Source organism: Clarias gariepinus, chromosome 16 (assembly GCF_024256425.1).
Source record: "Clarias gariepinus isolate MV-2021 ecotype Netherlands chromosome 16, CGAR_prim_01v2, whole genome shotgun sequence".
Lineage (NCBI taxonomy): Eukaryota > Metazoa > Chordata > Actinopteri > Siluriformes > Clariidae > Clarias > Clarias gariepinus.
In genome coordinates this window covers 26,374,975-26,397,628 of record NC_071115.1, presented here as the reverse complement: position 1 = coordinate 26,397,628, position 22,654 = coordinate 26,374,975, and the positions used below count along the sequence as shown (strand labels likewise).

Here is a 22,654-nt window from a genome sequence, read left to right as displayed (position 1 = left end):
CAACACACAACCTTGTACTGCTCCATTAGCACATTAGAGGAAATTTACTGGAAGTTAATACCACATCCCCTGTACAGTCCTGTGTGTAGCTTGCTCCAAGTTATTTCCACATGTTTGGGCCATTAAAGCCGCAGTACGTTTGCAAATTACAAATATTTCAATATATTTTAGCCCATAACCATATTAGAATTTTTTTTACTCAAAATACAAAGTAAACATGCAGCCTACACTGACATTTCATTTTTATACAACAAAAATATGTATTTTATATTTATATCAAATAATCAAATCAAATAATTAAATAATATTTTGATAGAATTAAATAATAATGTATTTCTTAACTAAGTATGTTGTGTATAAGGTTATAATAGGTTAAAACGAGTTCTGTTTTACACTGTTTTTTTTAAGCATCAGTTATGCTTACTGAATAGTAACACACAGGATGCATCTGTTCTCTAAGTGCCAGCACCTTTTGCTTTCTAGTTTCAAAAATGTAAATATGAAAATATGAAAACACCAACTATGGTATATGAAACTTTAGGAAACCTTATAAACCTTATGTTCCTAACTGTGCTTAATGTTCTTTTATTTTTATTCATATTTTATTTTTTATTGGTGCAAATTAACAACCATATATCCACAATGCTTTAAACATTCTTTGTTTTGGCTGTCTGTTAATCTCCCTACGTATTTGTTCTTTTGTGCATTGATCTGTGCATCTGCTGGTTTTCAATGCAGCTTGGCCTTCCCTCATTGCGCATAAACTACTGATCAAATGGGTAGAACAGTTGAGTTCTGTCACATGGTCACCCCACAGCTAAGATTAAACGCCTGAAGTCTGTGAATCAAATTGATGATTTTACAATAAGCTACAAGAACAACTGGCAGAACGTTGCCTAACATGTCCAGTATACGCCTTGCAGAGTTATGTAAGCTGAACAATAGATAACCAACTTACCATAAAATCAGCTATTTTTAAATCACATTGCCGATATTTGAAAACAGAACAAACTCAAACTACAGTCTTTCACATGTCTTTAAGCTTTCTTCCATCTTCTCTATAATGATATCTAGTTAACTACAAAACAAACTGCTGCCAAAAAAATTAATGAATAAATAAATAATAATAATAAAACATAACAGTATCAAAATGTGAAATGAATTCCAAGGGTATACAAAGTAAGTGCCAACTGGTTTTCCTTCTGCAGCATAAACTGTTCACTGTTGGAGCGCACTTGCTTAAGGATTTTGTATGGCTTATATTATGACTCAAATTTAAAAGAAAGCAAAACCAGGATTAAAAAAAAACATGTCCACGTAGGCCCTTTATTCCTGAGCACTCATTCAGTCCCTTTTTTTTTTAAATAAGCAATTATTTTCTATATCTAAGGATGTCATTAAAAATACACTGTAGCAGTCTGTAAGAACAATAGTTTGCAGTAGCTGTACATTATGAAAATCAGTTTTCTGACATCATATTAATGTTCATACTATTAGAATCATTTATGATCTATTGAAAGGCAGATTTAGCTTAAGTCAGTGTGTGTGAGCTGCCCTACATCCCCTGAGCCCTGCTGCGGTTGTGTGAGAGCCAATTAGCTGCAGAGCCACAGTCCAGATTACAAAGATGCTCCTGCTTTTTACTGACAGCTGTATAACAAATGCTTAGTTTAGGGTTCGGTATGAGTGCTGCTAAAAGCAGGTCGCATCTACCCGCCAAATACACATTTACCATCGCCATTTTGCTGCTGGCGGGCTTTAAAAAAATATAAATAAATAAAAAACTGCCAGTAAATCAATGAGGCATATACTGTACCTTGCCAAAGTGCTTTTAGAAGTCATAAAGAATGTAGTTTAGTTGTACTGTAAATGTCATTGGCAAACTTAACACATGGACAAACATGGAAAACATATTGAAACTTGGATGGTAGTGCCACTGACAATTACAAGATATACCCCCATCAGCCATAACATTATGACCACCCTTGTCAAAGTCACTCAAATCCTTACGCTTGTCATTGTAATAAGATATTAACTGTAGTTTCTGTGACCAGGGCCAAATTGTGATTGCTAGATAACTAAGTCAGAGCAACTTAAAAACTGTAGCTCTTGTGAAATTTTTCGTGTTCTGCAGTGGTAAGGACAAATCCAAAATGTCCCATAGAAAGAAAACTAGTGAACTGGTGACAGGGTCAAGGACGACCAAGGGTCACTGATGCACAAGGGGAGCAAAGGCTGGCCCATGTAGTCTGATTCAATAAACAGCTACTGTTGCTCAAATTGATGTAAAGGTTACTTTGATACTTTTGAAACAGAGTAACACCCACAGGATGAGTCTTTTGATATGATTGTTTAAGAAATATAAGAATAACGTATAGCCAGCAAAAGCATATTAATCACTGTAATAATTATCCAATGGAAGGCTCTTAACAATTTGCCTAGTTAACTCCAGATGGTGACTTTTCTTTTGGATGTGTGTGAGTGTGTGTGTGTGTGTGTGTGTGTGTGTGTGTGTGTGTGTGTGTGTGTGTGTGTGTGTATGCACACACAAACATAAACTCGTTTTGGGTGTTTTTCGGTATGGCTTGAGGAACAAGAGGACGTATGGACAGGGTTTAGTGAGCACAGCAAACAGCAGATGTGAGCTTTAGGCATCAGGCAGTCCAATGATAAATGGCAACATCTTTCAAAAGAAGTGAAAATCAGCTGCATCTTTGAGATGGTATGAAACGCACCTGCAGAAAAAATGTTCCATGTGCATGCATTATTACACATGTACTGTTTTGCCTGCGATGGAAATGTGTTTTTTATTTTTTTATTTTGCATACTGCCCAAAATTATAATAATTATTATAAATTCATTGTTTATTACATTTCACAAACCCTCGAAAGAGAAACCCTATTGTATAGGTAGCTTGTAATTAAGCCACTACTCTTAAATACTTTACATTTCAGTAATTTAAATAATTTCACTATTAAATATAGCCCTGAATTGTACTTTTGTTCTTTTTAGCATTTAATTTCACGAAATGTTTAAGTGCTTCATTCAGAATCTTTTGATAATGATTTTGCTGAAACCCTACCTATCACCTAACTAGCTTTTTGTACTGAATTAAGCCATGATTCAGTACAGTAAGCCATACAGTTCAGTATTTCAAATGATTTTAGATTTAGAAATTAAAAAGTACTTATTCACCTGAAAAAAAAAACAAGTTTAAACTGATTAGATCTCAAAGTGAAATAACTCATCATCATCATCATGTGATATAAAACTTGCTGTTTCTTAGCCATGTAATCAAATATTATAACCAATTATGCTATATGTTTAAAAATTAAAATATGCTGGGATAGTTCAGGGATTTCTTTGTTATCTAAGTTTTCATGCCATGAATATAAACTAAATCCTGTACATACAAAACATCTGTCATTGTCAATGTGTTTACTGTTAGTGTAGTTACAAGAAATCTGTTTTTAAATTGAACATCACTTTTTTTCTTAACTACACAACACCCTTTTTGACCATTTTCATTTATTTATTGAGGTACCAGTGTAAAGTCTGAAATTATAAACACTGTACAACAAATGAAACGGTATGCACCCTGTTTATGTTTACTGAATCAGGTCTCACCTTAACAACAGTCACCCTGATGCTGTAGAAGAGGGTGATGAGAAAGAGAAATAGTCCATTTGAGTCAGGTTGTGGCTCTTAATCATTACTAAATTGAACAAATTATAATTTTCACAAAGTATTTTAGACTATTTGTCAGATGTTACTATGGTATGCTAAAATATTATTACATGCATTTCAAAGGATTTATAGGCAATTACATTTAGTTTATACAAAGAGTCAATAATTGCATTGTTGCCCCATCTTTTTTCAAGACCTCTGCAATTTACCTTGGCGTGCTACTGTATCGATTTAACTTCTGGGCCACATTCTAACTGATGGCAGCTGGAGGATTGACCACAAGTTCTCAATAGGATTAAGGTCTGGAAGTTTCATGGACACAAAATTTCAATGTTTTGTTCCACAAGCCACTTTATCACTTTTGCCTTTTGGCAAGCTGCGCCATCATGCTGGAACAGTTTGTTTGTTACCAAACTGTTCTTGGAGGGTTGGGAGAAGTCGAGGATATGAGAATGTGTTTGTACCATTCTTTATTCATGACTGCTATTAAGCAAAATTGTGAGTGAGCTCTCTCCACTGGCTGAGAGGCAACCTCACACATAAATGGTGTTAGGATGCTTTACTCTTTGTAATTATACTTCAGTATACAATAGTGACACTTGTGACTTTGTGACATTAGTAACTTTGTAAAAAATATTTTCTGAGCCAAACCTTTGGCTACGACTACTCTCTGAGAATTCTGGGTAACTCTCAGCTATTCTACCTGTGTGACACTACCACCCTCTGCTGGCTATGAGTGGGATAGTGTAGCCTCTTAAGGTTACAAGAACCATAATGAAATTTATTACTAATATAGTAATGCTTTTTGTTTAGTATTTAAGACAAATCTGCTATCTGGAGTTTAATATAAAATATCTCTTACAAATATGTTCTGAAGTGACTGGAATACAGAGTAATAAACTGCAGTGTATTTTGTCCTCACGCTGCTCATGTGCAGATACAGTACACCTGCATCTTACTGTTGCCTCTGGAAATGGTGAAGCAACCATTAACTGCACAAGAGTGTCATTTGCTATCAAGTGTTATTGTTGTAACCCATTATAGCCTATTTCCAGGTGTCTGTCTGATCCAAGCCGTCCAGTAGTCACCAAAGTTAAATCCAGAGGCTGTGCAGGTCAGTGTATGAGACTGATCAGATTTGATGATCACTGAATCAAACTCCATCAGTGTCTGAAAGCAGGAATCTGAAATACAAAAATGCACAAAAAGAATGGTTTAAAACTTAAAAAAACCTAATGCTGTTATTAAAAGAACATTGCTAGAGCAAAATAACTCTCTTTAGTCCCATCTCATAGAGTGTAATGATTATTGTTGCTGTAAATAAACACAAACTTATCGGGATAAATGGCTCAAAAACATGATTTTGTTTGCATGCCAGCCCACAAAGAAGGTAAAAAGAACAATAGTTCTTTACAATAGTTAATTATTTAATGTCCTTAAAAATATAGGTCACAAATCATGACTGACTAATTCAGTCAGGAGCTGAATAATGAGAATAATGGAATATTATGCATCGTTAATTATTCTATTTTCTACAAGAGTGTAAAGAAAAATATAAAAGTAGTATAGTATAGAAAGAGCAAGTTTTTTATATTTATAACTGAGTTATTTAATAAAACTAAGATGATGGTGAGTCATTGAAATCTGTGCGAAGGGAGAAGTTGTACTGTATGTGTATTAATAAGCAGTTAGAGAAGGTTTAGTTTACACGGACCGCCCTCTTGTGGCATGAAACAACTTGGAATCGATTTTTCTATTCAGAATTAAACTGCTGTTTTTGTTTCTTATAAAAGATATAAACACTTGGACTTTCACTTAAAAGAACACAAAATCAGAGCTTAGTGACAGTAAAACCACATGAGTGCATACTGCTATAGGGAAATAATGTCAGGTAAGGTGGTGGAATCATTCCTTACTTGGAGACTCCAGCTCACATGAGTTCTAACCAGACACTCCTAATAATTAAAATCAGACGTGAATAGAAATCAGAATGAGAGGAACGTCTTAAAGTATACTGTATGCTCTACTGAGTTTTCTTCTGATGTTCCCAAGCCATTTATAGGCTATCTATTGTGTCTTTTGTGTATAACTTTAGTATGATTCATTGACTGTGATTTGGATTTGCTTTCACTCATGTTGTTTGCTGATTGACCAACCCTGCCTGTTAATTGACCACTATTTTGATTACCCATGCTTGATTTGACTGCTCTTCTTTTTTTAAACCTTTACCTGTGACTGTGTCTGGTCCTCGCAGCTATAATTTCTGTGTTTTACTTTACACATTAGAAAATGTAAATAAAATTGATTTAAGAACTGGAGGATTAAACTCAAAACCTGTTAAAGCCATATTTTAAAATTTTCAAATCGGCTGGGTCTTAAAGAAAATAATAATAATAATAATAATAATAATAATAATAATAATAATAATAATAATAATAATAATAATAAGAGGAAGAAAAAAACTTTACCCATAATAAAAGTGAGATTATATTCATTCTTTGCATCAGTATCATAGCTGTATTTTTTTTTAAATAAAATGTTGTGTGGAAAAATATTCATCTTGTTTTGGTACAGCTTCTTCCTCAGCTCCAGTCACTGTGTCTCTCGAGCGCAGTAATAGACCGCAGTGTCCTCTGTCCTCAAACTCTTGACCTCTAAGTACTGTGTGCTTGCTGGAACGTCCTCTGTAAAGGTGACCCGGTCTTTCACAGACTCTGGTTTCTGTCGTATCCAGTGTACTATATGTTGTTGCTTGTCATTGAATACCCATTTATTTTACAAGAGATCTTCACAGTTTCTCCAGGTGTCTTTACCACTGCAGGAGACTGGTCCTGTCTGATCTCAGCACTGTAGAAACCTGTCAGATAAAACAATCAAAGAGAACATAATGTATAAAGGAGTATAAGTAAGTATAAAAATGCACTGCTGAATCACACTTTGCCCCATAATCAAACTCTGTGATGGTTGAAATTTCTGTAATTCAATTCTGCAATTCAAAACCAAATGTCTGACTGATATGAGCTTTTGCTGGGCAACCAGCTGATTCTTTTATTAATCAGGATGGATTTGCATAACCATCCTTTAAACCAATAGAGTCAGGTGTTGAATATAAACATCCATGACTGATTTTGCATGTCCTAGGAATGAGAGTGATGCCACATGTGACAGTTTGGCAGTTCAGCATAATAAATTTGTATATAATAATAATAATAATAATAATAATAATAATAATAATAAGTAGTAGTAGTAGTAGTAATATTATTATTAATATTATTATTAGTATTATTACCATTGGTGTCCATTGTCCGGTAATAAGGGAGTGAATTACGGAAAAGTAATCAAAAAATAGATCAGATAAAGATTAGGTAGATCCTGCGCATGTGCAATATGCCTTCAAAACTTGTGGTTTATATTCAGGCACAATAACTTCCCTTTTATTCAACATTTTAATTTCATTCATGGTGCAGATTTTAACTTCAGGCAAACACATAAAAAACTAACATGGTGGGGAATACCCTAAACATGCTATTAACCCACCACAGGGTAGAAGCACACACTCTAAATGTTATTTAGAGGTAACCAATTCAGAAAATTAAATGTTCATTAAAACATGTTTCATGGGTTTACGTGAACTACTGTCCACTATCGGTGGACCTGTTCATAACCATGCCTATCTGTAATGGAAAGCACACTGTGATATCTAACATAATATACTGTATGATGTGCATGTAGTGCTATTGTAATAAATAAATTAATTTGATAAAGCACTGCCAGGAAAGTCTATAGACAAAGAGACACCATTACATCACATAAATAAAGTAATAACCAGACCTAACACTTTGATTTGCTTATAGAGAAGAATGAATATAAATGTATTTAAAATATGAAGAACCGTTTCATTTTACAAAAAATCTTTTTAAAAAATAAAAAAAAAACATTTTTTAAAGTTGTTGCCAAATTAAAATAAAATAAAAACTTATTTTTATACTACAGTATGTGTTAGTGAGGAGATTATACAGTGTATTTGTTAAGCAGCAATGTTAGTGATGCAAGACAAATACAAAAAGACAATCTACATGATAAACCATTAATATATAATAATAATAATAATAATTATTATTATTATTATTATTATTATTATTATTATTATTATTATAATAAATCTGAAACTCTTGTTGATTTAGTCAGATATGAATAAGTAAGAGATGTGTTTTGTACAGTATGTACACTGAATGAATGACCACAGTGGGTGTCAGCAGCATGTATCTCAGGGGAGATCTATCAGGCCTCTATGGTAGAGTGGCCAGAGAGTCTCATCAGACCTGAGAATTTAGTTTCTCATGGTCTGAGAGTCCTTCAGGTGCCTTTTAGCAGGCAGGATGCCATGTGCCTTTTACTAAGGAGTGGCTTCCATCTGGCCACAGTACCATATAAGCCTGATTGGTGGATTGTTGCAGAGATGGTTGTCCTTCTGGAAGGTTCTCCTCTCTCCACAGAGGACCTCTGGAGCTCTGACAGAGTAATTATCGGGTTCTTGGTCACCTCCCTGACTAAGACCATTCTTCCCCGATCCCTCAGTTTAGATGGCTGCCCAGCTCTAGGTAGAGTCCTGGTGGTTTTGAACTTCTTCCACTTATGGATGATGGAGGCCATTGTGATCATTGGGATCTTCAAAGCAGCAAAAAATTCTGTAATCTTCCCCAGATTCGTTCCTAAAGACAATCCTGTCTTGGAGGTCTACTGACAATTCCTTTGACTTCATGCTTGGTTTGTGCTCTGACATGAACTGTCAACTGTGGGACCTTATATATACAGTACAGGTGTGTGCCTTTGCAAATCATGTCCAATCAACTGAATTTACCACAAGTGGACTCCAATTAAGCTGCAGAAACATCTCAAGGATGATCAGGACAAACAGGATGCGCCTGAGCTCAATTTTGCAAAGGCTGTGAATACTTATGTACATGTGCTTTCTCAATTTATTTATTTGTAATGCATTTGGAAAAATCTCAATCATCCATTTTTCATGTTGTCATTATGGGGTGTTGTGGGTAGAATTCTGAGAAAAAAAATAATTCACTTTAGAATAAGGCATAACATAAAATGTGCAAGTGATGTGCTGCGAATACTTTCCGGATATAAGAAGTATTATATATTAATGGAGAACCATGAGCTGGCTTACAATGCACCAAACACAATGTGAAAGTAGGTTAAATAAGAAACTTCTTTATCATCATTTTCAAGGTTTGGAAGTTCTGCTGGATACTTCCAAAGTGCTGGGAACACCACTGATGGTTCTGTACAGAGTATTATGAAATAATATAACTAAAACTAATAGTTTATTGTGTTTACACTATGGATCTGGCAGGTCAGAAAGTTTTGTCCATGTCAAATCACAGTGTTGCTAGACCCCATGGCTGAGAAACAGATCTTGTTCTTTGGTGAATCAATACTGCCGGTATTACTGGAGCTGCAGTACCAACTAATCCATGCCAATGCTTGGCCTGATGCATGCTGTATCCAGTAAGTATAGCTGCTTGTGGCTGAGTATCTGGTGATTTTACAAGGGACTGAAAATGATTCTCCAGCCTTAACCACCATTTCAATACATTTAGACTGCAGGCTGAACCAGTTCGAAACATTTAATACCTATGAACAATAACCATGCAATTATTTAGATAAATTCTTTCAAAATGTAATGTACACACTTATTTGTTGTCCTCCAAATTTTCCAAATACTTACCAGATGCAGCTGTTACTGTAACAGCGGGAGAAGAAATGTCGAGAACCATGGTTTGAGTGGAACCTGAACCCAAAACCTCAGTTCTACAGGAGCACCTTAAATGTTTTTAAAATAAATTATTTGATTTGCATAACAATGTTTACATTTTCATGAAGGCTAAAGGTGGTGCTTGTAATAAATGTTTCTGTTGCAGTATTTCTTTTATCCTAAAGCATTTCCAGTTTCTGTTGTTTAAACTAATTAAATAAAAAGGAGAATGCACACTGTTATTAGCAAACTATCATCAGCAATCATCCTAGATCTTTTATTATTTTCTTCTAACTTTACCATGTGAGTGATTTCTGCTTAGCATTAAATTATGTAAATAATCAAACAAGTCTCTGTGAACATGTTGTTTGTAATAAATGTCTCTGAGGTTCAGTTTCCTGCTGAGGGAATATTCACAGCTCATGAGCTTGTGTAAGTTTTTGTACAGTTCTGGAGTCTGTTGTGTCACTGTGTGTCTCGTGTACAGTAATAAACAGCCGTGTCTTCAGCTTTCAGACTCTTCACTTCTAGATACACCATGTTTTTATTGGTGTCTTTAGTGATGGAGAACTGTCCCTGCAGAGACGGAGGAAATGTAGTGCCAGTGCTACTGCCATCGTCAATGCGCCCGATCCATTCTAGTCCTCGTCCTGGTTTCTGACGGATCCAGTGCATGTAGTAACCACTCAAAGAGAATCCAGACACAGTACAGGACAGAGTGACTGACTCTCCAGGTCTCTTCACAACAGAAGCAGAGGAGGTCAGGGACTGTCCATAAGAATCTTTAAAAGAGATTAGAATAAATGTTGTAATGATAAAAGACAAACAATGAGACAATATTTTAGTTTTCTGATGAAGATTATGTGAAAATCTTTCATACATACATGAAATTAGCACAAAGGCAATACTGTATCCTAACAACATTCTCAAACAAGAAGTTTGTCTCCACACAGAATTATGTGTATGGGAGTGTTCTGTATCACAGAGCTCAATGGAAACTAGAAGAGACAAGAACATGCTGTTTATATCTGACTCTATTTGAATAGGGCGTGTCCATGAGCACTATAGGTGTATTAAATCCACAAACACAAGCTGAGTCTGTACTAAGTGATGTGGGTGTAATTGATCATTTGGAGTGGATAAAAAAATTATACAAATCTTATGTGATCTTAACATTGATCAACACATATTGTTTCAGCAGAACTTCCGAACCTATAGTGTAACAATGATTGGGCTACATTTTAAGAAACTGAGTAAATTTTTATTTAATGATTTTATTTTTTAAAATATATGAATTTTATCTTATCATTAGCAGAAAACAAATAATAAAAATTTTAGGTATGTACATTTTATTGTTGCATGAGTTTGATGGGGTGTTTTGTTAAAAGGAAAAGTGTTTGCATTATAATGTAGTACTTGTTGGGGTGGGTTGGTTTCATTTATAATAAACTGTGTAGGCAGGTTCTCAAAGGAACAAATACATTACTTGATTTCTTATATATGATAACTTTATATAATCAGTGTATGACTATTGTGGTCATGTATTTTTAAATATTATAAAAGCATTTAATGACTAAATCATTTAGTATGTCTTTGCTGCTACTTCATTTAGCTTTTTTGTTGGTCTTCAGCCTTAAGTACAGTATCAGCCAAAGATAAGAGGAGAAAAGGCTTAAAACCGTACAGAGGAATTTTGACTGTTAATACAGTAAGACAGAAGGGAAATAAAACTGAGCACCAAATTAAATGGATAAATGTCTGTGAGAAAACATTTACAGCTCATGAGGACATGTTTATTTGTCTGTAGTGTGTAGTTTGGATGTCAAACACAGTATACTGTATGTGTATATCACTCCACATACAGTAAAAAGAGCTTTAAGATGTTGATGAAGTGCGCTTTTCTATAAGGAGATGTTTATTTTTCCATTCATGTAAGGAGTCACCAGTGTCAGGTTTAAAATAAAAGAGAATAAAAATGTGGTTGGTAAGGAGCTGAAGTGTTGATACTAATAGGATGCAAGTGATAAAAGAAACTAACTAAGGTGTGTTAAGGTTTCACAAGATAGCATGTAACTATAAATTTAAAAAGGACAAATTTATGTTGTGTCGCATTGATCAAAAATGTAGAAGAATTAAACACTGTAACAGAGCTGACATACTCTTTAAGTTACCCCTGTACAGAAGAGTGACAATTCGTGCAATCCAAGTTACTGTGTGAGAGTTCTGGGTAACTGAGTTTAACTGAATAGGAAACAAATGCTGTGCTTCCATGTTGTGAAGGGGTTTGTGTACAGCCCTGCAGCCTCATGTGTCACTGTGTATCTTTAGCGCAGTAATACACTGCAGTGTCTTCTGTCCTCATGCTGCTCATGTGCAGATACACCTGCATCTTACTGTTGTCTCTGGAGATGGTGAAGCGACCATTAACTGCACTGGAGTAAAACTTGCTACTACTGCCCTGATCAATAATTGCAACCCATTCCAGTCCTTTTCCAGGAGCCTGTCTGTTCCAACCCATCCAGTAGCTACCAAAGCTAAATCCAGATGCTGTGCAGGTCAGTGTATGAGACTGACCAGGTTTGATGATCACTGAATCAGACTCGACCAGTGTCTGACTGCAGGAATCTGAAATATGAGAATAAACAAAGTTGGGTGTCAAAAGTAATAATAATAATCATAATCATAATCAGATTTGTTCAAAGTTAATTGAATAATAATTAACAATTTAATTTCAAAGTATGAAATTATTTATTTCAGGAAATAAATTATGTAATACTGACATTGAATGAACAATGCTAAAGCAAAGTAACTGAAAACTCTACTTAGTCCCATCTCAAAGAATTAAAATAACAATTACTGTTTCAGTAAATGAATATAAACTGCAGGTATGTGGTTGAGCAGAATTTATTAGAAGAAATTGTTCACATGCAGGATGTTATTTGAATGCCACACCCACCACAGAGGTAAAAGAGGAATAACTATGAAGAGATAAACTTACAGATGTGTTTCATGATGTCAGGACCATAACTGCTCCTATAATTATTTTTAAGTACATCAGTGTGTATCACTTCAACATCCAGAAGGACATGAAGAACCTGAATTTAGTGACAAAAATAATGCAAGTCACAAATCATCATTCATTCAGTATATAGTATATGACTAATATAAAGCATTAATTATGTTATTTTCTAGATTAGTGTAATAAAAAATATAATATTATGAAACTATATACACTACCGTTCAAAAGTTTGGTGTCACTTGCAAATTTCTTTGTTTTTGTTTAGTGATTTATTTTCTACATTCTACAACAATACTGGGGATTTCAAAACTATAAAATAACACATATGGAACAACAACACAAACAACAGTTAGTTGTTATTTTAAGACACAGAGGTCAGCCTTTCTGTAATAGTTCTTGCAAGAACAGTATTGTCAAGTGCATTTGCAAAATCCGTCAAGCACCATAATGAAACTGGCTCTCATGAAGGCCGTCCCAGGAGGGCGATACCAAAACCTACCTCTGTCACAGACGAGAAGTTCATTTAGAGTCATCAGCCTGAAAAATGACCAATTAACAGCACCTCAGATTAGAGGCGTTATAAAGTCTTTACAGAGCAGAAGTAGCAGAAACATCTCACTATTAACTGTTCAAAAGAGATTAATGCATTTTTTGGACGCCTTCAGCATTCCTTTACAATGTAGAAAGAAATAAAAAACAGGAACCATCATGAAGTTAGAAAGTGACCCCAAACTTTTGAACCGTAGTGTATGTTTGCAGTAAAGGGGAATTTATTAAAAATGATTGATTTTAAAATTAATAATAGTGAATCATTGCAGTCTGTGAGGAGAGAAGCTCAATCTTTTTCAATGAGCAGTTGAAGATTGTTTTATGTACAGAGACTGCCCTCTACAGGCATAAAATAAGAGTAACTTGATTGTGTATTTAGTATACATTTCTGACAACAGACCCTTGAACCTTTATCCAGAACACCACAGGAGCAGAGGAGTGAAACACATGACTCAGTGACAGATTCAGTAAGGAATAAAGCACTGTGGTGAATGCTGTGAAAATCATCAAGGGTGAAGTGATGTGATGCAAATTCAATAGAGGCAGTGTTATTCTTACCAGTATAGTACTGATGTGTTTTATCCTTCAATACCTCTCTCTTATTTTTATGTACTCAAACAACATCTGGAATTAGTCATTAAGAAACAACATATTTTGCATCAGAGCTCTCATTTATTTTTAAATCATGTTATTGTCATTACTGTTTGAATTCAGTTTAATGAGAACCAGCATATTGCTAATAGGAACATGATAAAAAAAAAACAAATGAATAAATAAAAATAAGTAAATAAAATAAATGTAAATAAAAACCTATTTTGAAAGATTGTCCTAGCACTGGACATTATATAAAAATATTTTTTCAGGCAACAAGAGCCACAAATTCTGTGTTCTGTTATACACATTAGTAAACTTATCTACAATTAATTAGAGAACTGGAGGATGAAACATAATAAATATGTTAAAGGCAAACTGCACAGATACTGTACAAACATTGTCTTAAAATCATAAATTCATATGTTCACGATCATTTATTCACCACTTTGCTTTATTAAAATTAAAGCTAAAAGGTGATGCATGTGTGAGTGATGTATGATTTATTTTGGTAAGAGATTGCATGCACTGCATGTTCACGTGAAGCGCTCATGTTGCTTGAAATGGTTTTTAATTGTGCTTGAGACAACTCGTGAGATCTAGTTTCAGTTTCAAGTTTTATTGTCATATGCACAGTAAAGAAACATGTTCCCCCTTGTTCAATGAAATTCTTCCTTTGCTGTCCCCTACACATACACATATATATATACATACACACATATATATACACAAACACACACATTATATATATATATATATATATATATATATATATATATATATATATATATATATATACTCCAGCAAACCACAGTGAGAGCCATTATCCACAAATGGCAAAAACATGGAACAGTGGTGAACCTTCCCAGGAGTGGCCGGTCGACCAAAATTACCCCAAGAGCGCAGAGACAACTCATCCGAGAGGCCACAAAAGACCCCAGAACATCTAAAGAACTGCAGGCCTCACTTGCCTCAATTAAGGTCAGTGTTCACGACTCCACCATAAGAAAGAGACTGGGCAAAAACGGCCTGCATGGCAGATTTCAAAGGCGCAAACCACTTTTAAGCAAAAAGAACATTAAGGCTCGTCTCAATTTTGCTAAAAAACATCTCAATGATTGCCAAGACTTTTGGGAAAATACGTTGTGGACCGACGAGACAAAAGTTGAACTTTTTGGAAGGTGCGTGTCCTGTTACATCTGGCGTAAAAGTAACACAGCATTTCAGAAAAAGAACATCATACCAGCAGTAAAATATGGTGGTGGTAGTGTGATGGTCTGGGGTTGTTTTGCTGCTTCAGGACCTGGAAGGCTTGCTGTGATAGATGGAACCATGAATTCTACTGTCTACCAAAAAATCCTGAAGAAGAAAGTCCGGCCATCTGTTCGTCAACTCAAGCTGAAGCAATCTTGGGTGCTGCAGCAGAACAATGACCCAAAACACACCAGCAAATCCACCTCTGAATGGCTGAAGAAAAACAAAATGAAGACTTTGGAGTGGCCTAGTCAAAGTCCTGACCTGAATCCTATTGAGATGTTGTGGCATGACCTTAAAAAGGCGGTTCATGCTAGAAAACCCTCAAATAAAGCTGAATTACAACAATTCTGCAAAGATGAGTGGGCCAAAATTCCTCCGGAGTGCTGTAAAGGACTCGTTGCAAGTTATCGCAAACGCTTGATTGCAGTTATTGCTGCTAAGGGTGGCCCAACCAGTTATTAGGTTCAGGGGCAATTACTTTTTCACACAGGGCCATGTAGGTTTGGATTTTTTTTCTCCCTAAATAATAAAAACTATTATTTAAAAACTGCATTTTGTGTTTACTTGTGTTATCTTCGACTAATAGTTAAATGTGTTTAATGATCAGAAACATTTTGTGCGACAAACATGCAAAAGAATAAGAAATCAGGAAGGGGGCAAATATTTTTTCACACCACTGTATATGTATGTATGTATGTATGTGTGTGTGTGTGTGTGTGTGTGTGTGTGTGTATTGTTGCAGGACTTTGGAGTTCTGGCACGAAGATTCTTGAAGGTCTTGATTAGTGGTTTCCATTGCATTTGGCTTTAATTTGCGGCATCTGGTCTCAGTGTAGCTCCACATTTGAATTATAACACTAAAAGTGAATTTTGTTTTTGTGTGCTCTCTCCAGCTTTGCATGTTTTCTGTACATGTTTATGTAAAAATAGCAAAAAAAAAATATATATATATATTCTGTCCCTCAGTTCCAGGTTTATCTCTTCATACTTTTGCCTTTTGTATTAGTGGTTAATCTCCCACACAGTCTGTCTGACAGTTTTAAAGTCTGTTTGACCCAGTGACCAACCTCCCTGCATTCTGTCTTTATTAGTCCCAATCTGGAAAATCTGCATTGTCATTGCAGAAAAGTGGACAGTGCAAGACAAAAACAGCTAAAATAAAAACTGTTCCAAGAGTACAGTATAAAAAGTACACTATACAATCAATCTGGAGACATAAATATGGAGGAGTTTGCAGATGTTTTTAAGAGGATCGGACTGTATTCTGGCGGGTGTACTGTACACATAGACCCACATGCAACCCCAGTAGTCCATCCACCCAGACGCATTTCTCTTGCATTACGCAGCCATCTTAAAGAGGAGCTTGAGGGCATGGAAAGGCAGGATGTCATTGTTAAAGTCACTGAGCCAAATGAATCGGTTAATTTTATGGTTGTGGCCAAAAAGCTACGCACCGGTCAGCTAAGGGTATGTCTACTGTAGACCCAAGGGACCTCAACAAGGCCATCAAGCAAACTCATTACTCTCTACCCAGCCTTGAGGATAAAACATCCAGGCTAGCTGGTGCCCGATATTCTAGTGTCCTAGATGCTTGATCAGGTTACTGGGCTATTAAACTTACCAAAGAATCATCAAGATTGACCACTTTATCACAGTCTTTGGACGCTACCTTCTTCTTGGCCTAATTTCAGCTCAAGATGAGTTCCAGCAGAAAATTGATAAAACAAACGAAGGCATGGAAGTTGAGTTGTGGCCATAGTTGACGACATTCTTACTACATTACGACATTCTTGACTAAACCTGAGCATGATGAACATCTCCATGCCATGCTACAACGTTCTAGAGAGAGGCATCAAGCTCAATCCAGAAAAGAGCGTAATCGGCGCTACAGAGGTGAGCTATTTTGGACATCTTCTCACTGCTGTTGGAGTAAAACCTGACCCCACCGCTGAAGTCTCCTAAAAATAAAGGAGATCTTAAGACAGTGCTGGGTATGTTTAATTATAACTCCGATTTTGCACCTGGTCTTTCTGATGTCAATCCACCGACAGCTCTTGAAGGATTCAAGTGAGTTTGTCTGGGACATCCAGCATGACAAAGGCTTTAAGAGAATAAAAGAGCTGCTTCAATGCTAACTAGGTCCAGTCTTAGCCTATTTTGATCTTATCAAAGAGCTCAGATTGCAAGTTGATGCCTCCAAATACAGGCTTGGGGCAGTGTTAATGCAAAATGGATGACCAAAAGGGCATCGACTCCCTACTTACCACTATATACAGGATGATATTTTATAATAAAATTAGTTTCGTCCAATTTATCATTATAAAATATTTATTTTTGATATATATAAATATTTATTTGCATATTTTTATGACAAACCCATGAAAAATAAATGTGTTACAAAATAAACATTATACAAGAATTTGTATTAATGGTCTCGACGGCTGTCTCGTGCCTAGGGTTTATTATAATAGTAATATCATATTTGATAACAATAAACCTATGAATTTATGTTCATATATAATATTTGATAGTGATTACTTTATGTGTGTGTGTGTGGGGGGGGGGAGTCCATGGCAGGGGGCATATACTTTTCTTTTTCCACGCGCTCAGTCGTGAGTCAGTCGTGATCTTTAACCAATCAGATGTGGCCTCGCCATTTCAACCAATCATAACCCGACAGGAGCACAGGCTGTTTACATGTAATAAATCTGCTCCCGAGCAGGTTCAAGCTTACGGCTATGTTGCTATGACAACAAATGCTAGAAGTGCATCGAAGAATGAGACAATCCAAGATCAGGACAAATCCACAACAATCAAATCCAGCTAACTGAGTTAGCGACGTTCGAAGAACGGACCCCTGGCAACACAAAGAATAATATAAAAATATATATGTATATAATACATCAGGGACGTAACATCACCATTGAGAGCGACCAAGACTCGAGTCAATAATGTGGAAGCATTTGGCATCAGTTCCCCCAAGGCTGGAAGTCGTTATCTGACCAAAATGCAATCCCCGGTGAAGGTATGGAACTTCAAGTACATATTGGATACAGCAGTCTTCCTGTCAGTAATTCAAAGTTAAAGCAGTTTAGAGCTAAACTGAAAAAGTTCCAGACACTAAAAAGAGTCATACAAAGAGGTTGGCTAGATGTGAAAAGAAAATGTCCCCTGATCGTGTCAGAATTCTGGAATCACCGTGATGAGCTCTCATACCTGCAGGGAATAATCTTCAGAGGTGAAAAGAGCATCATTTCACAAAAAAAAAAAAAAAAGCCTTCACTAAAACATGTTGGCACGAATACATGCTAGTCACCTGGGCATGGAAAGCAGCAAGTTTTCTTATATCAAGATATCAAGAGCAAAGGCCTATGATATCATGTTTTGGCCCGGGATGAGGGAAGAAATAGAAAGCATTATCAGCAAATGGTCAATTTGCTTCACATATCGCCCTTCCAACACCAAATGGCCCATGATCAGTCACAAAGTCCCAGATAGACCATGACAAGTAGTAGTTACTGATTTGTCACATGGAACAATGAGGAGTATCTTGTGACAGTGGACTATTACGGCAGATATTTTAAGTTGGACAAGCTCAGCAGCACAACCTTAACTGCTGTGATAAACAAACTAAAAGCTGCTTTTGCACGACATGGTGTTCCACAATATGTCATTTTAGATAATGTTCATCAATACAGCTCGGGTGAGTTTGAGACATTTTCAAGAACATAGGAGTTTATACATGTCCCTCAGTACAGCTCAGGTGAGTTCGAGACATTTGCAAGAACATGGGAGTTTACACATACCACCACTAATCCATACCACCCACAAAGTAATGGGTTGGCAGAGAAAGCTGTACAGACTGCAAAGATGTTGCCGGAAAAGGCAGAGGCAGACAAGATAGACGCATACTTCAGTCTCCTGGAATATCGCAACAGCCCTGTCGATGGTTTCAAATCGCCGGCTCAGCTGTTGATGAGTCATCGCTTGCAATTAACCCTACCCAACACCAATCTGCCAAAAGTCATCAGCTACAAAGATGTCAAAGCAAAGAGACTGCAGAAACAACAGCTCCAAAAGTGCTATTATGACAGATCAGCTAAGCACTTATCTCAGGAGGGACAGGCCATTAGGATGCAAGACCAAGGATACTGGAAGCCAGCTGTCATCGTAAGAGCAGCCATTGCGCATTGTGCATTCTGTGACTTTTTTATTCTGTCTGCTGATGTATATGGCCATTTTAGCCTGACCTAAGATAAAATTGATAAGCTGACACTTCAACCTTTCTTTCTCGCATATATAAAATCAAGGATAAAAAACCTGTAGGAGAAAAGTTGCATCAAATTATTTTGCACGACATGGTGTTCCAGAATATGTCATTTTGGATAATGTCCAAATGCTGTCTAAAATTCGGAACAGTGGCCGTGGCCTAAAACAGTTTATAAAAGTATAAACACTTTCTCATTCTGCAAACAATAATGATACTCATGTGGAACCTCTGACTTTAGAAAGCAGAAAAAAGCATGGACTGAGACAATCCTATGCAGTATTCTCATGTCACTATTCAACCCAAAGACACTGCACATGACATATAAAACATCTCAATCGAAGCTGTTTTAAGGCTTATTTCTGTCTTCTATTTGTCTCATAGAGTGGGCTTAATACTATAGACAAATTACGCGTGACATGTCTGCGATGATTCTCAGTCATCCAGGTGAGGGTTAGGGAAAATGTGAGTGGTGCTTGCCATGGCAAAACATTGTAGTCATGCTAGCAACATGCTAATCATTTTAGCATCATGTTGGCGACATTCTAACGATGTTGCTAGCAACATGTTAATATACAAGCAAACGCACAAACGAACAAACACACACATCAAATACACCATGGTAGTTATGTGCAATATTATGACAGAACATGTTAAACTTTATAGCGATGTGCAATATTTCTAATCATGTGCAATACTTTGGTGGATTGTGCAATTTTTCTTTTTGTCTCGGGGAACCACCATAACTGGGCAAAGTGCAATTTAAAACATTTAAAACATTCAAAATATTTTTATAAAGGCCTGTCACTCACTCTCTGTATGTATACATATACTCATTGAGTACAAACATATTACTTAGTCAACTGTGTTTACTTATAGTCTAAATATAATATAATATAATATTTATGTAAATATTTTTTAGTACACAGATGTCCATATTCTATAGCCAGATTGTATAATATACATTTATACTGTTAGTATTTTTTATTTATTTTATTTTTTCCCTATTTTTATTTTTATTTTATTTTACTTTATTCTCTTGTTTCTTAATTTTTAACTTTGTACTGTCCACTTGCTGCCGTGGCAAAACAAATTTCCCACTTGTGGGACTAATAAAGGTTTATCTTATCTTATCTTATCTTATAATGCTAGCAACATGCTAATCAGCTAAACGTCATTTTAGCTATATGCTTAAGAAAACTAGCATTATGCTAGCATGTTTTTCTAGCAACATGCTAATCATGTTAGCACGATAATACCATGTTGCTAGCATGTTTTGCTAGCAACATGCTAATCATGTTAGCATAATACTAGTGAAATGCTAATAGAATGCTAATAATATTGCTAGGGGGCGTGGCATTTGATAAATGCGAATGACTGATTGGTTGCCTGAGTTAAATGACCCCTCCCCTGTGTCTCTGCGACAATAGGATTCGGCTGTGGCGACCCCTTGTCGGGAGCAGCCGAAAGACCAACATGTTTATGTGAAAAGTCATAGCACCACATTCCTGAATAAGCTGCACCTCAATCATGGGTCTACAACATGTGGGCCTAGTTACTCGCCAAACCTTTGTACGGAAGAAGAACCACTAACCATTTGTTTATTGTGTATATGTAACTTTATTCAGTTGTTTAAGTTTTATGAAAATAACATGCCTACTGGGTTACTATTATTTTTTTGTTAAAATTGAATGATACCTGGTTGTGCATGCGAAACGAATTGTGTGTAATAAGTTATCCTAAAATAATATTGTTTGCAATACTGAAGCAAACATGAATTTTATTTTGTTTTACAATAGATCTTTCATGATAAATATGTGTATATTTATACATACACTGTCTATATATTGGTATACTATAGCTATTAGCAGAACTTCCAACCCAAATAGAACAATGATTGGACGTAGAGTGAAACTTGTTAATTTAATAATATAATTTTTTTATTTAAAAGAGACAACGTTTAAATTATCAATTATCATTTTACTGTAAAAAAAAAAAAAAAAACGTGTATGTGTTTGAATGTTTGTTTTGACAAAGGATAAGTAAACGTATTTGCACTATAATGTATTACTAGTACTTATCCATTTTTCACATTTTATAAGACCATTTAATGACTGTATCATTTAATATGTGTTAGCTTTTTTTTAGTTTTGCTTTCTCATTTGTGTTCACTTTTAAGTACCAGCCAAAGACAAGAAAAGAAAAGGTTTACAACGGTAGAGAAAAATTTTGACTGTTAATTCAGAGGACAAAGGGGGAAACAAAACTGAGCGCCAACATAAATGGACAAAGTATATAAAAGGACAAAACATGTATAGCTCATTAGGATGTGTATAATTCCTGGAGGATGTTGTTTGGGCCTCTTGCACAGTAATACATGTCACCCCAAAAAAATGAATCAAAAATATGCATTTTAGAAAACATCTACAGATGTTTCATTTACATTCATGTAAGTGTCAGGTTTGTCAACATACAGTAGCATGCAACTTCATCAGAGAGAATTGAAGAGATACTGCTAGGATGCCAGTGATTAAAAAACCTAAAGTCAAGTAGGCTTTCATTGACATTTCACCCATATACAGTTTAGTACACAGTGAAATGAAACATCATGTGTGTGTGTGTGTGTGTGTGTGCGCGCGCGCGCGCTTTTTTTGTGTGTATCAGTCCAGTCCAGTTGTATTGAGCAGTGAGATGGCTTATGGAAAGATGACGTTTCATAAGTTTACATGTAATTATAAATATATTAAAAAAAAAAAAACAATTGTCTTGAATCAAAATTAAAAATGCAGAAGAATAAAACGGCGCTGACATACTGTACCAGTACAATGGAGTGACTCAGGCAAGTGACTCTCTGAAAGGTTTTTTTTTTTTTTTTTTTTTTGACAAAGCTACCAAATGGAGTCTATTTTAACTTTTAATATTTAGAAAAATATTTTCTCTTACAATTATGTTCTAAAGTGACTAGGAAAGAACAAATGCTGCACTTTAATGTTATAAAGGGGTTTGTGTACAGCTCTGCAGCCTCATGTGTCATTGTGTGTGTCATGTCTAGCACAATAATACACTGCAGTGTCTTCCATCTTCAAGCTGCCCATAGTCAGATACACCTGCATCTTAGCATTGTCTCTGGAGATGGTGAAACGACCGTTAACTGCACTGGAGTAATATTTGCTATAACTGAGATCTGATATAGTTGCAACCCATTCCAGTCCTTTTCCAGGAGCCTGTCGGATCCAAGACATGTACTTATCAAAGGTAAGTCCAGAAGCTGTGCAGGTCAGTGTATGAGACTGACCAGGTTTGATGATCACTGAATCAGACTGGATAAGTTCCTGACTGCAGGAATCTAAAATACGAAATACACAAAGATAATTGTTTCAAAAAATCACAGAAAGAAAGTTATGTTAATACGTAATAAATAATAATACTGACATTGAATGAACATTGTTAAAGCAAAGCAACTTAAAACACGGTTTAGTCCCATTTTAAAGAATGTTAAACTATTACTGTTGCT

General features: G+C 35.6%; 3 gene segments (V, D, J or C); all 3 read right to left on the bottom strand.

Annotated features, from left to right (window-relative positions):
- Positions 1-9,922: 9,922 nt before the first annotated feature.
- Positions 9,923-10,426, bottom strand: LOC128544252 (Ig heavy chain V region 6.96-like). The segment is given in 2 exon segments: positions 9,923-10,239; positions 10,342-10,426. Coding segments are annotated over 2 exon segments (357 nt in total).
- A 1,342-nt stretch (positions 10,427-11,768) lies between these two features.
- LOC128544251 (immunoglobulin heavy variable 3-7-like) lies at positions 11,769-12,316 on the bottom strand. The segment is given in 2 exon segments: positions 11,769-12,082; positions 12,238-12,316. Coding segments are annotated over 2 exon segments (366 nt in total).
- A 9,847-nt stretch (positions 12,317-22,163) lies between these two features.
- On the bottom strand, positions 22,164-22,654 carry LOC128544250 (Ig heavy chain V region 6.96-like). The segment is given in 2 exon segments: positions 22,164-22,486; positions 22,573-22,654. Coding segments are annotated over 2 exon segments (375 nt in total).